At 43.2% G+C, this 14910-nt stretch overlaps 1 protein-coding gene across 4 annotated transcripts in view; it reads left to right on the plus strand.

The window, feature by feature from the left end:
* DTD1 (D-aminoacyl-tRNA deacylase 1) overlaps positions 1 to 14910 on the plus strand; it is a 193813-nt gene that overhangs the window by 27016 nt on the left and 151887 nt on the right. For all 4 annotated transcript variants that reach the window (XR_003423880.2, XM_053200291.1, XM_027069496.2 and 1 more), the window contains exon 4: positions 2620 to 2726. Coding sequence is in view for 3 of the 4 variants with exons in the window: in XM_053200291.1 (XP_053056266.1) it covers positions 2620 to 2726 (107 nt within the window). In the remaining variant the exon portion in view is untranslated. The remainder of the gene's footprint in view (positions 1 to 2619; positions 2727 to 14910) is intronic.

Genomic DNA, 14910 nt, shown 5'->3' on the forward strand with positions numbered 1-14910 from the left:
AGAGCATAGCTGCTCTCCAGGAAGGAAAGGAGCCAGAAAGGCTCCAAGCTGGCCTGCCCTGGGTTAGTGTGTCCATTTGGTGCTTTTCTTTTCTCCACCTCTCCCAGAGGGTCGTTTGCCCTCTAAAGGATGTTTTGTGTGAAAATAGAGCTCCTTGCCTAGGGGAGTTTGGGAACCACCAGGGTAAAGAAACGAAACAGATTTCTCTACTCAAGGATGTCTTGATAACCTATTACTTGCTGCTGTGCTTTGTGATTCTCTAAGGGAGAGTTCAAACAAATGTGGTTTTCCAAAAGTATGTGACCGTGGTATTCTTTATTCAAGGCATACCTGGCAGGGCACAGGGAAGCATGGTTCTGGTTGTGTGGAGCCTCTCAAACATGACTTCTTATAAGAACAAGAGCAAATGCTGGTTTTGCACACACCATATGTGAGCCGCTGTCCTAAGCACTTGCATGCACTGTTTCATTACATTTTCCCTGTGATTTAGTCCCTCTTGTTAGCATCCCTATGATACAGGCAAGAAACTGAGCCATTGGGAGGTCAGGAAAGTTGCCCCAGGACTCAGAACTTGTTGGGGCGGGGCCTGTCCTCTTCCAGCCTGGGTCTTTGTTGTCCTTCAAGTCCTGGACCTTGTGAAGCCTCATTCAAGAATCCCCCAAGGGGGATTTGGACCCTCCTCTGGCCTGCAGAGCCAGAATCCCTCAAGGTCTCTGCCATGCTGCATTGTCACCACAATATGCCCAACCGTCTTCCATGCTAGACCACAGGGTTCATGAGCGCCAGGGCTATCTGTGCCTTTGAGCTGAGTCTTTGATCTCTAGTGCCATGCCTGGCACAGGGTTGCTATGAGTGAAAAGCGGTGAGCGATTTTCAAATGTGGACTGGATCTCATATGCTCTCTTTGCTCCTTAATGGTGGGTGGCAGCAGAAGAGTTCCTGATGGTTCTCAGTTTCTGAGGACTTCTATTTCACTCTGGACCCAACTCTTTTCTTTCTTTCCTTTTTAAATGTTTTTAGTTTTGATTATGTTGAGAGACAGAGAAGAGAGGGAGAGAGAATCATGCACGAGCAGGGGAGGGGCAGAGAGAGAGAGAGAGAGAATCCCAAGTAGGTCCCATGATGTCAGCATAGACCCCCATCTCAGGGCTGGAACTCACAAACTGTGAGATCATGATCTGAGCTGAAATCAAGAGTCAGATGCTTAACTGACTGAACCACCCAGGTGCCCCAAGGACCCAGCTCTTCTCTTACTTTGGATTTATTAGAGAGAAATTGTCATGACCAGTGTGTTACTTTGAGTAAGCATCCATATGTGTCATCAACAGTGTTTAGGCCCAGGGCTTAACATTGGTACTTGGATGTGTGGAGTTGACATTCTGATATTCCATGGCATCATCTCTCAAGGCATATTCTTGGCTTTTTTTTTTTTTTTAAGTTTATTTATTTATTTTGAGAGAGACTGAGGTGAGGAGGGGCAGAGGGGGAGAGAGAGAATCCCAGGCAGGCTTGCTTTGGTAGTGCTGAGCCTGATGCAGGGCTTGATCTCACAAACCATGAAACCTAACCTGAGTCAAGAACAAGAGTCTGATGCTCAACTGACTAAGCCATCCAGCCACCCCTTGGCTTTCTTTATAAGTGTAATTTAGCATTTGGGGATTGATAGACACAATTGAGTGGGTTTGAGTGTTAGAAGGTTTGAAATAGGACATAGAGAGGTGCTCTTTTCTGGGGCAGCCCATAGCCATTTTGAAATGAGTCCTAGGGAGCTGAATGGTTCCAACAGTGAGGAAGCAGGACCTCCCTCCTCACCTTATTTTTTCCCTTTTCTATTTAATTTGTTTGAAAATTTTAAATTATGAAGCATGCAGAAAGTAGATACTAGTGTACTCACTACCCAGTTAGTCATATTTATCTGAGGTCTGTCTCTGCCTTCTCTTCAGTATGAATGTGGCTCCTGTCCTGTGTTTGGCATTCACCTTTCCTGCTCACATTTTTTTGGAGAGAGAGAGAGAGAGAGAGATATATATATATATAATATGTATATATATATTATATATATAATTTATTAATATTTATAATAAATAACTTAATTATTATTTAATTAAATAATGGATATGGCTGCCACACAGTATTCCACTGAGGAATTAAAGTAGAGTTTATGCATTTATCCCCCAATGAGGGGCAGATTGTGTCCACTTTTTCTGTTATAAACACTGCCATAATAAACACCCTTAAACATTCCTTTTGTATAAGAGTTTCTGAGTAGACTCTTCAGGGGGGAATTCCAGACTTGTAGAGTTTCTTCAAGCACCACCATGCCCTCCAAAGTGGTTAAACCAATTTACCTTCCCGCTATTTTATAGTCCCGTAAGCCCACATGTCCCCACCCTGGTGTTCTCAGATCTTTTCATTCTTGCCAAGTCTGTAGGGCATGCAGTGGCACCCCTGCTGTTTAATTTTGCATTTCCCTCCCTATTTTTGGAGTTGATCACCTTTCCCCATGGTTACTGTCTAGTCGTATTCCTCCCGTTTCTGATCCCATTGATCTGGGTGGCTTTTTAGATAGGAGTAACCTGGGGCTTCCCTGTCTCATAACTGTTTGCATTGCTCTTTCAGATGGCAAGTTTGGTGCCTACATGCAAGTCCACATTCAGAATGATGGGCCTGTGACTGTAGAATTGGAGTCCCCAGCACCTGGCGCTGCTGCCTCTGACCCAAAGCAGGTAAGCCTGGACTCTCTTGGGTCTGTCTTCTGGCTTTGGTTTCACTGGAATCCCTGGAGCAGTTCTCAGTCTGAGGTGGAGTAAGGACTTCACTGTAGTAACCTGATACCTATTTTAATGCATCCCTTCCCAAGAATGCATCTGTTTACACTGCATGTCCTTGGTGCTGTGGTAGGCTCGACAGCACTTCTCCCTTGACTTTGTGTTCCAGAGAACATGTCCTTTACAAGAGCCAAGCTCTTCCTCTGGGCTCCTCTCCCCGTGAGGTGCGTTGGTGCCTACACGCCACTGGGTGGCAGCAGAGTAGTGGCATAACTCCACTGAGCCCTGGACTGGCCTGTTCACCCGTTCGGAATGGTTTCCTGGAGTGGGTTTTGTCCCAGGTGTCGGTACATGTGTCACCTGAGGTTGTTTGTAAATCCTCATTTTTCTAAAGTACTGTCTCATCAGGATTTGCTGCCAGCTCTCTCTAAGCTTCAAGGAAAATTTTTAATTAAAATAGAGAAAGGAAATCTGTGATAGTTCTTGCAATCTGAATGGTTCTTGTAGATACTTAACACTTCTTAAGGCTTTAATTCATGTGCCCACTTAGCCTTCAAGTGGGCAGAGGAATGAGAACTGAAGGGACATTTCTTTCTTCCCCTTGTCTCTCCCTCCCTTGCTAGAAAGCTATGAAGTGGAATGATGCAGTAGGTGGGAGAAGTATTATATAAATTTAAAGCTGTATGTCACCTGTTTAAAGTTATAATGTTTTTTTTCATTGGTATTTATTGAATAGAATACTTTTGAGATACTCTCTTCACAAGAATACAGTATTAGAAATGACAGAGTCCATAGTGTGAATCTTTTTCTTTTATGTTTATTTATTTATTTTGAGAGAGAGAGTGCATGTGCGCACGCAAATGGGGAAGGGGCAGAGAGAGAGAGGGAGAGAGAGAGAGTCCCCAGCAGGCTCTGCACTGTCTGTGGGGAACCTGATGTGGTGCTCGATACCACGAACCCTGAGATCATGACCTGAGCCGAAACCAAGAGTTGGACGCTTAACCAACTGAGCTACCATAGCCTGAATCTTCACGGACAGTGTCTGAAACCTACATAGTCCCCAGTCCAGCCACTGGGACAGAGTACTAAGGCTCTGTAAGCCTTACAAAACAGTTTGTGTGAATTATTTTGTGCCTGTTTGCTAATAAATTCTTATCTTAAATATCAAAGACTGAGGAATGGCAGAAGTTGATCTGAGATTTGCCATTAGTATAACCTGATACTAGTCTACAGGAGAATAGCAGACTCTCATCCATTTTGGGTCCTTATTGTTATCAACCAAGAAGAACCTAATAGTTACGCAAAATCAAACTGGCTTGGGTCTGTTCACAGATTGCAGCTGATGGTCCTCTCAAATGCAGAAAACTAAAACTAAACTCCTGCTGCCCCACCATCAGAATGTTCCTTCTGTCTACCATTTATCTTGTCATCCAGGCCAAAATCTGGTGTCCTCCTAATTTCATCCCTGCTTCTCCCAATATAATTTCCCATATGCCAGTATTGCTCTCAGTGTTTTTTTTTTTTAATGTGTTAAGTAATTTAATCTTTATCATTGGGTATGTTGAGGAAGTTGCAGCACAAAGCTTAAGCAGCAGCTTAAGGTCACATGGCTGCTAAGAGGCAGAACTAGGATTCAAACCCGGTTTTAAAAATCAGACAGCAGAAAATTATTGCCTAAAATCTGAGGTCACTGGACATTGTTTTTGAAGAGATAATCTAGTAGTCTCTGAATGCTTGCCACCTCCCAGCCTTTTTTGGAGAAAAATGTCTGTGGTTCCTGTGCATTGGGGGGGGCCATGGTTTATTTTTAATTTTTATATTCTTATTCAGTGTATTTAAACTAAAAAAAAAATAAGCAGTTTACCCATGAGTGATTTTTTAAAAATAGTGTAGCTGTTGTCTTTTTTTCTTAGGTCAAAGTTATAATTTTTAAGGGGAACATAACAGTTCTTTCTTGTTACTGATTCTTTGGATTGATAGAGAAGCAGGAACACGTCTGACGTGGTAGTGCTGGACTTCAAAGGTGATAATCAAGGTTCCTGGAATTACTGATAACATTAAAGAAAATCACAAATGAAAAATCTACGTGAAAATTTAAAATTTATTTTGGAATAATTTGAGATGTAAAGAAAAGTGTCACATTTCCCATGTATACTTTACCCAGCTTGCACTAATTTTACTGTCTTACATAATCATGTCCACTGATTGAACATTGAGATTAAAATTGATATAATACCATTAATTACACTACATACCTTATTTAAATTTCACTAGGTTTTTTTTCCCTCTAATGTCCTTTTTCTATTTCAGGGTGATGCCACATTGCACTTAATTGTCATTTCTCTTCTCTAATCTGGGACAGTTCCTTAGCCTTTCCTTGTCTTTCATAACCTTGACAATTTTTAAGAGTACTGGTATGCTAGGGGCGCCTGGGTGGCTCAGTTGGTTAAACGTCTGACTTCGGCTCAGGTCATGATCTCGCGGTCTGTGGGTTTGAGCCCTGCGTCGGGCTCTGTGCTGACAGCTCAGAGCCTGCAGCCTGCTTCAGATTCTGTGTCTTCCTCTGTCTCTGACCCTCCCCCGTTCATGCTCTGTCTCTCTCTGTCTCCAAAATAAATAAACGTTTCAAAAAAAATTAAAAAAAAAAAAAAGAGTACTGGTATGCTGTTTTGTAGAATATTCCTCAATTTGGGCTTTCTCTGTTTACATTGAGGTTATGTATTTGACAGGAATAGCAAATAGCACAAAAGTGGTGTGCCCTTCTCAGTGCATCATAAGGAAGTATGAGACTGATTTGTCTTAGTATAGGTGATGTTACCCTTGATCATTGGGTTAAGATGAAGTCTACCAAGTTTCTTCACCCTACATGGAATATTAACCTTTTCCTCCTTGTCTGCTCTCTTGCTGGTTCATAGGAGATGGCTGTCTTTCTGCTTCACAGAGAAAGAAGCCACAGAGAAGAAGGGCAGAACTGCCCTTCTCAGTGCTGAGGCCAGTGCCTCTCCTAGGCCAGGACCAGCTCTGTAATTTGTGAGGCTTAGTGCAGAATGAAAGGGAGGGACCCCTTGTTAAAAAAAATAATAAAGAATTTCAGGATGGTGACAGCAGAGCATTAAGCCAAAGGTGGGCCCTTCTACATGTAAGGCCCATGGGACTGCATAGGATGGGGCCAGACTAGTCTGGGCTGTGGTGCCTTCTCCAACCTCCTCCCTTCCCAGCAGCCTCCATTAAGCCCTTTGTCATCTTGTCCAGTCAGTGTGTCTCCCTCACTCATCCATCTGATTCCCTTGGCTTTTAAACCTTCCTGAGTATTTCCAGTTGAGAAATGCCTCTATTTCCTTTCTTCTTGCTGCCTGCTCAGTGTATACTGTAACCTGCAGAGGCTCCCGCCAAGGCCCCCGCCAAGGCCCCCACCAAGGCCCTCTGAGTTCCACATTGTCTGATTCGGGGCTGGCAGGCCCTGATGACATGACCACTCAGCAGCTCTTGCCACTGTGGCCTGCTTGCCCCTGGACATGGTCTTGAACCTTATTTTCTGGGGCACCACTCTCTCCTGGTTTTCCTCTTGCCTTTGGCTACTCTCTCTGGTTTGGTTTGATTGCTGTTTTGTAGTTCTGATTTATTATTCTGCTTTAACTCTATTTGAAAAAAATTTTCAGTCAAGCTTTTTTTTTTTTTTTTTCATTCTAAATGTCAGACACCCTCCCACCTTTTTCAAATATTTTATTTTTAAGTAATCTCTACATGTAATGTGCCGCTTGAACTCACAACCCTAAGACCAAGAGTCTCATGCTCCACTGATTAGCCAGCCAGGTGCCCCAGAAAGTCTTTTATTTTAGTTATTTCTGAGGCTGTCTTTTAGGAGCTTTCTTTTCAAACGCATGAATTGTGCTCTATCAATTTCATTTGTTTTACTAGTTAACTGGCCTGGGAGTCTCAGACCCTGCAACAGTGCGCAGATCTGTGTCTTTCACTCTCCAGTAGGTGGTGGCAAGTAGGCATGGAGGGCTGTTGTGATGGTGGATGCCGGCCTTTGCCTATGGTTTGTCTCTGCCTTTCCATTCTCAGTAAGATGGGGGTTCCTCTTTGGGCACATAGCTAGTTTGCTTTTGTGTTGGTAGGAATACTGCAGCCAAATTCTTTTCACTGATAGATAAGTATGACTTTCTATTCTGAGCTTTTAATTCTGTTTTATTTTCTCAGTATAACCCAGCTAGTAGTGAAAACTACATACATTGTAGAGAAATGGTTATTTTTCTATTTTTAAATACAGGTTCTTTAAACCATCTGAACAGATGTGCAGTGTGTGTGTGTGTGTGCGTGTGTATTTATGCATCAAGTGTCATTTTAGTACATGAGAGTGTACTGGGTACTTGAGGGAGAGAAAGAAGTGCTGTGACCCAGTTCCTGCTCCTGGTGGTAGATCTAGGGCAATATAAATCTGGAAGGTTAATAACAGAGGGATAAAGAGTAGTTATATGGCAGAGTAGGCTGTGTCACAAGACCATCATGTCATGCTTCTCCTGGAAGCCCTTCAGTGCCTTCCAGATGCATTTAGATTACAATCTAAGTTCCCTCCTGTCACTTACCATGGCCTGAATGCCCAGACTTCTGTGGCTCTGCCTGCCCTGCTCCGCTGCCATCTGCCTCTGAGTCCCTATGCTTTACCTATTGTCACTGCCTCTCTGTTCTGAGAACAGATTGAGCTCTTTGCTACCTTTGGCTCTTGTCTCAATGTCAGTGTCTGCTCCTTCCTCAGAAGTGATCCTCTGACCCCCTCAATCCCAAGTAAGCCCCTGCTGGCTACTCTCTCACGGTGCTCTGGTGATTAATTTCATAGCACTTGGCCTCCTATTATTATCTGCTTGTTTCCTTGTTCCTTATCTGTCTACCCCACTCCTAAAACTCAGGCTCCCTTGTTCTTGTTCACTGCCATGTCCTGGAAGCTGAGCCCGGGGTGTGTCATGGGCTGGGTGAGCTGTGCTGTCTGCGAATGTCCTAGGTTCTCAGAAGGCCAATGCCACTGCTCTTGCAGTCAAGTTGGGCAGGCCTCCCAGAGGATTGGAGGTTTCCACTGACCTTTAAGGACCCTGAGGGGAGGAGGCATTCTTGGTTATTGTTTCCAAACTTGCACTTCAGTTAGAGGTAGATTATTTCCATGAGTGCCAGAGCTCTATGGGTGATGCAGCTACTTATTGCTAGCGAAGCCTGGGCTGGTGCAGGTGACTAGTGGTTTGCCTGCCTTAACTAGATCTCTGCTTGCTTTTGGAACGGGCCCTGCAGCTTCTGCCTGCTTTCCTGTGGTTACATTGGCAGCACGCCCCATGCGTTTATAAGTTGCTGTGTGGGCCCCACAGTATGTTCTGACTGTGAGAAGAAGTTGGAAGAAGAGCCTTATGTGGCTCTGAAAGAGGTATTTCCAAAAGGAACAGGGCATGGAAGCAGTAGCAGAACCACCAGACGGAAGTTCTTTTCCTTGTTGCATTCTTGCGGAAGAACATGATTCTGGTAGGAACATGCTGATGATTACCTAGAAAAGATCGCTAGAGCATGAGTTCTTCCATGGGTGGCTAGATATTGGGAGATTTCAGCCCCTACTGAGACATTCCTGGTGGTAGAAGGTTATTCCTGCTCTTGTTTTAATTAAATACCCTTCCCCTTAAGTGGGGGATGTTTGCCTGGGTCTCATGTAGATGGGATTGCATGTATATGTGAGCAGATGGGAAGGTATATTTTGTAATTAAGGAGCTCTTCCCTGAGGCCCAGAGCCCACCTAGTTCGTAGTGTTGCCATTAATTATTTATATTCTCATTTATTTAGTGTGCTTGAAACCCTCACTTAATTGAAATACTAGAAGGAGGTGAAAAAAATGAACTTTGAAATACACATCTTTGAATTAGCTCACGTGTGTATTGACACATTGCTGGGGTAAAGTTGGCCAGTGAAAAATGGTACCAGCGCTTTTAATTTTCTGCTTGTCTGAATATCACCATCATTTCATATATAACTTTCTCCAAAGACTTGTTTTATCAACAAGTATCCATCCCCATGCCTGGGAACCTTGGAATGCCTAGCTTCAGACATGCATGGCTTCTGTGGGATCAGAAAGAATATGTAGGGTAGAGAGGTGGGTGGGGCAAAGAGCTCCATTTGGTTTTATTGGTACTTTTTATTGGTACTTCCAGAGACGAGGTACCCTTTTTTAGTAGTACATGCTATGGAAGCCAGAAGGTGAAATGGCGGACAGACTAGGACACAGGTGGCCGCCTGTCGCAGGTGCAGAGAGGAGGGCTCTTCATTCCTGCATGTTCCACTTTGAGGTTCAAATCTAATGAGAATTATTTTGACTATAAGACAGAATTATGTTGATGTCCGTAAGTCTTTTCATAGAAAAAATTTTATTTAATGTAGGTTTCTCTTTTTTTATTCTTTTTTTAAGGCTTGAGTTCCCAGTTTCTATTGGTTTCCTCTCAATTTTTGCATGACCTGAACCAGGCTTACCTTGTTGACTTGCCACAGGAGTGTGCTTCCAAGTCTGGTTGCCAAAGTGGTACCCAGATCCTGTCATTTATTCCAGTTGTTAGTTCATTTTGTCACATTGATTTATCAAACAGATGTTGACAAGAGTCCTGCTTTGTTTATACAGAAGTGTTGCTAAAACAGAAGCAGAAACTTAGCCAGAGCTTCTTCATTACAGAGTTTTTGTTGTTGCTGTTGTTCATCTTTGTCACGGTATCATGGTGGGCGTGCTGGTGACCCAGAGTCCTGGGACTTCACCTGCCTCACAGAAGGCTCCCAACAGGACAGGGCTGGCACTTTGCCAGATCTCTTGGGCTACAAAGATCGCTTTTGATTTTCTTTCTGTGTGAACACTCACTTTGCTGAATTAGGAAAGCAGCATAACCCTCTGGGGAGAGAGTTGGGTGTGGAGGCTGGGTGGGTTCTTGACCTCCCTCAGCCCTGCCCTTTGCTCACCAGCAGTCTCAATCTCTACTGAGTCCATCAGTATGTGTGTGTGGGTGCCCTGCCCTGGGCGTGCAGACAGAAAGGTTGGGAGCCTTGAAGATGTTTCTAAGAAGGCTGGCTTCTTCCTAGTTGGGGAGCTGCAAGGGGTTGCTTTTGTCTTTAATTTGTTTCCGTATAGATGATTGTCCTGCGTTGGTACACCGTAGAATTAAGAAGAGGCCTTTCCAGGGCACCTGGGTGGCTCAGTCAGTTAAGCATCTGACTCTTGGTTTCTGCTCAGGTCATGGTCTCATGGTTCGACAGATCGAGCCCTGTGTCAGGCTCTGCAGTGACAGCATGAAGGGTGCTTGGGATTTTCTTTCTCTCTCCCTGTCTCTCTGCCCCTACCCTGCTCGCTGTCTCTGTCTCTCGAGATAAATAAATAAACTTAAAAAAAAAAAAAAAAAAGGCTGTTCCAAGAGGTATATGACTGTGTCTCTGCTTGAGGGTTCATTGATTGATCGATTGATTGGCCTTCATCTTATCTTCTTATATTCATAACATGTGTTACTGAAATTACAAAAATTGAGTTTGTTCCCTCCTAGTGAAATATGGCTGGTAGGGGTGCCTGTGTGGCTCAGTTAGTTAAGCGTTTGACTCTTTCAAGAGGTGGGTTGTTTTTTTTTTAAGTTTATTTATTTATTTTGAGAGAGTGAACGGGGGAGGGGCAGACAGAGAGTTAGAATCCCAAGCATGTTCCATGTGGGCAGCACAGAGCCTGATGTGGGGCTTGAGCTCATGAACTGTGATGTTCAACCGACAGCCGGATATCCAGGTGCCCCAAGTGTTTGACTCTTGATCTCAGCTCAGGTTCAAGTCCCATGTTGGGCTCTGCACTGGGCATGAAGCCTACTTTAAAAAAGTATATATGGCTGGTAAACTAAAAACTATGAGCCTCTCCTTTTCTGTCTTTGACACATAAAACATTTGTAATCTTTAACTAGGTTAAACAACTCTCTTGGCAGTAATGTTTTAGTGCATTTGAAGTTTAAGGGCTTTATTTATTTGTTCCTGTGTATGTATTTTGGGAAGATTCTTAGTTATCTTAATCTTCTAATGTTATTTGTGGATGTGTTAAAAACACAAACTCCTTACCTTACTGACTTGACCTGCCAAAGATTAACTTTTCTTTTTCCCAAGGGGGGGAGGTAAAGTTTATCCTCCCATGGATTTATACTTTGAGCAACAGCAATACTTTAATTATACAGACTCAAGATTTTAATTGGGAATTTTTAGCTTTTTAGCTAATTTATTAGGTGGTTCATAGTCCTGGATAATTGTAGAAAAATGTTTGGCAAATCAGTGGTGTTTTGTAGAAGGGCTTGTTCAAATATTCGCATTACTAATGGAGAGGAAAGAATGATGTGGAAGAGATAGAAATAAAAAATGGACTTTCATCAGATTCTCAGAAGGCCCTAAAGAAATGAAGATACTGGCGGGCTGGGGGCTGTTGTATGCAGGGATTCCACACTCTCTTTTTCCACCAAAGTCACTCGGGCTGGTAGTCGTGTTCTTCTGAGGGCTTCAAGCTGCACAGGGTGCATATTAAAATGCAGAGGCTTGGTACATCCTCCCTGCCCCCCCCCCCCCTTTTCTGAACCAGAGTTCCTGGCATGTCTAGATGTGGAAGGCAGAAGAGTAGCATATTTATGTTTTTAACTAGTTCTTTGTGTGTTCTTCAAGTACACTGATGTTTGAGAACTACTGGACCAGAGGAAATTGAACATTGCCATTTTTATCTGCTCCAGGCATTGGTCTCTCTGGACCACCCTGCCTCCCCCCGCCACCCCCCTCAGCTGCAGTGTCTAAAAATACTTTACAACCTGTGTTCCTGCAGCTGCCAGGAAGCAAGATAGCTGGGCTTGATTATTGAAGTCACATATGAGGCAGCTCTTACTCATCAGTGTCCCCTCAGTTCCTCACTCCCCTACCCTCCGTACACACAGCGATGATGAAAATATTCCCAGAGCCTTCTTGACACAATTGCAAATGTGTCAGGGAAAAGCTGATAGAGAACAACAGCTCAGTACATTAGTGATGGATGATGGGCTTCTCTGCCGAGTGCCACTGAGGCATGTGCTGGTGGAATAACTTCTTTCTTAAGGCACACCCAATGTGTGGATTGCCCAGTGGCTCAATGAACTTGCCTCTTAAGAGTTTTGGTTTGAAAAGCGGTATATAGTTCTCTAGGTTTTTTGGGTATGGGCATGGCTTACTCATTGATTGATTTATTCATGGGACTTGAATAAAAACCCAGGGTGATCATCACCCAGGCCTTGGCTGGGAGAATTACAATTTAATGGAATGCATGAATGTTGAGGCTTTGTGGGCAGTTGGCTAATCATTTACTTTTAAACACAGGGGACATTGTTAGGGGTTCATATTTTATGATGTATTACTTGTTAAGTTCATGGTAAAAGCTTTTCACATTAAATTGTAGGATTAGTTTCCTGCAGATTGCTTACTATTTTTTGATTTTTTTTTTTTTTCCTGCTTGTGTTCTTGGTCATCCACTTGAAATGAACTCCTTCCCTGTCTCCACCTGGTGCTGTCCCCCCCACCATCTTTTAAGGTCCATTTCAGATAGTGCTTCATTCATGATGCTTACCTCAGGGCTGATCTGAGCAGGCTCTTCCTGCCTTTGAATCCTCACTGCATGGTGTGGCACTGGTTGCATAGTGGTTAATGCTTTAAATAATGACCCATCCTTATTTATTTGTTAGTTTGTTTGCTTGTTTATTTATCCACCATGTGTCCATCCATCCATGTACCCATTCAACTGTTCACTCACTTACCCCACCCACTCCTCCATCTGTGTAACAGATACTGATAGGGTGCCTGCTCTGTGTTGGCCTTGCATATTAAGTACAGTACTGAGCCGATGTTGTGCCCTCATGGAGCTTGCATTCTAGTGAGAAATATACAAAAACAAGCATAATTTAAAGTTGTGATTATATAAAGAAAACAGGGTGAGGTATAGAGAATACTGTTGGGGTCAGGACTACCTTAGGTATGAGGGCTAGGGAAGGAGGTGGAGCTGAGAGGGAGCCAGGCACATGAAGCCCGGGAGAAGAATGTGCTTGATGGAGGGGGCAGCAGGTACAAAGCTCTGAGGCGATCAGTGGAAGAAAGGCCAGTGTGGCCGGAGCTTGGAGGGTGTCAGGGAGAGGGTAGGACAGTGAGGGCAGAACTGTGACCCAGGCCTAATGGTGCGAGGCCTTTTGGCCAAGGCAGTAAGCCAGATGGTTGTTGGAATTTGAGAGTATCTATCTGTGTGTGTTCGTGAAGGTGGCTGAGCTGGACTGTAGTGTAGCTGGAGAAGGGGCAGTGGGGAAAGCAGTTAGGAGCTCGTGCAACAGGTAGGTGAGAGGCCTTGAGAGAGTCTGGATGTACTTTGGATGCTTTTGACCATTGTGGTGTTCTGCCTTCCACAGTAAGACTTCTCTATAAATGATTCATGTTTGAATTTCTTTTATACAAGGGTTTGAGCAGTGGGACATACTGTAAAGTCTAACCTCCCACAGTTCACTACTAGAAAGACCCCATTTCTGCCTCCAGTGGAGGACAGTGAGGGGATTCCGTGGCACAAGTTTCTTTGAGTTTCTAGGATGAGATCAGACATTTAGACATCAAGGGGTATGATACTCACCCCTGGTTCTGCGTGATCCTGGGGCACAGTCTGGACATAAAACCAGAACCTCTGTTTGATGATGTCAAACAACAGAAAAAGCATGTTTCAGGGATTTAGGTCCCCTTCTTCAAGTCAGCATGAAGCCACATGTTTCACTATCAGCCAGCTTTTCCCCAAATGCAAACAACTTTAATTATAAAAAGAAATCATAAAAAGCCCCAAAAACATTTATGTTGAATTTGATTTACATATGCTCATGTCGTCAGGACAATTTCTAAATCTAAGTGTTCAGAACTTGTCAAGGAAAAAAAGGATTTATTTTTGGAAAAGTATGTTTCCTGGTATTCATTGATCTTGGAAATTATGGAGGTAATTGTCAGAAGGGCGGCAGCGGCTCCAGAGGTAGAGTGGCAGTCCAGGGCTGGAGGGGGCTGCTGTGTCGGGTGGACGCCAGCATACTGCTTGCTGGTAGCAGGTCAAGGGTTTCATAATCGCCTTTTCTGCCTGCTTTGTTCCACCATCTTACTTATTTTTGTCAATACAAAATGAAAAAGAATAGCACTTCTATTAAGATTCTTCACATTAAATGTATTCCTTTGACTACTCTCCATAAAATGTGAAGTCAATTTCTTTTTCTATTTTTAAGCATGAAAGTAGAGCCCAGAAGCCTCAATTTCTGTGCAGTGAAAAGATATACGTTTGTGGCCTTGTTTCCATTCTGCCCTCCTCTGCTCGGGCAGGAGCAGGATGCCCACAGAATACCCCCAAGCAGTGGCTCTGTTCAGGAATTGCAGCACTGTTTGACTGCAGGGAGGGCAGAGGCTGTTATTAACTGTTGGTGGTGTCATTGTTGGGTCATGAAACCCTCAGGGGATAAGTACAAGTCCTATAAAATTTCATTTCAAAATCCAGACTAGATCTGGCCTTATGCTCTGTGGATTCTTTCTTTCTTTTTTTTTTTTTTTCTGTTTCATGTTGTGCTTGTGCCCCCTTCATTTTCTCTTGGGAAGAATCTCCTATTATTGTTTTTTAAATTTTGTGCAAGCAGTGTATTAACTGGAAAGTACCAATATAGAAATGTTATTTTGTTACTAGTGAGTTTTTATAGTATTCCTGTGTAGGAAGTTATTTTTATAGAAGTTCTTTTCCTGTCTTTAAATTTTCTCCTGTGCTCATAATATGCCATTTTCATATAAAAATTTCTTATATATAATAGGTAAAATCAGTATCCTTTTAAAAATGAGAAGTTTAAGATATACTAACAATGATTTTGACTATAATCTCTCATTTCCAGAGGTGGCACTATTTATGCCTTTTCTTCCAGACTTCATAAAAATATGTTTATCCACATTTACCACATACTCATAGAAAATATGTGGTATCTCTGGGAGTGTGTATATCATAAGGTTTTTTAAAAATTATGGTAGGTGGGTGATGGGTACTAAGGAGGGTACTTGTGATGAGCACTGGGTGTTGTATTTGAGTGATGAATCACTGAATTCTCCT

Source organism: Acinonyx jubatus, chromosome A3 (genome assembly GCF_027475565.1).
Source record: "Acinonyx jubatus isolate Ajub_Pintada_27869175 chromosome A3, VMU_Ajub_asm_v1.0, whole genome shotgun sequence".
Classification (NCBI taxonomy): Eukaryota; Metazoa; Chordata; class Mammalia; order Carnivora; family Felidae; genus Acinonyx; species Acinonyx jubatus.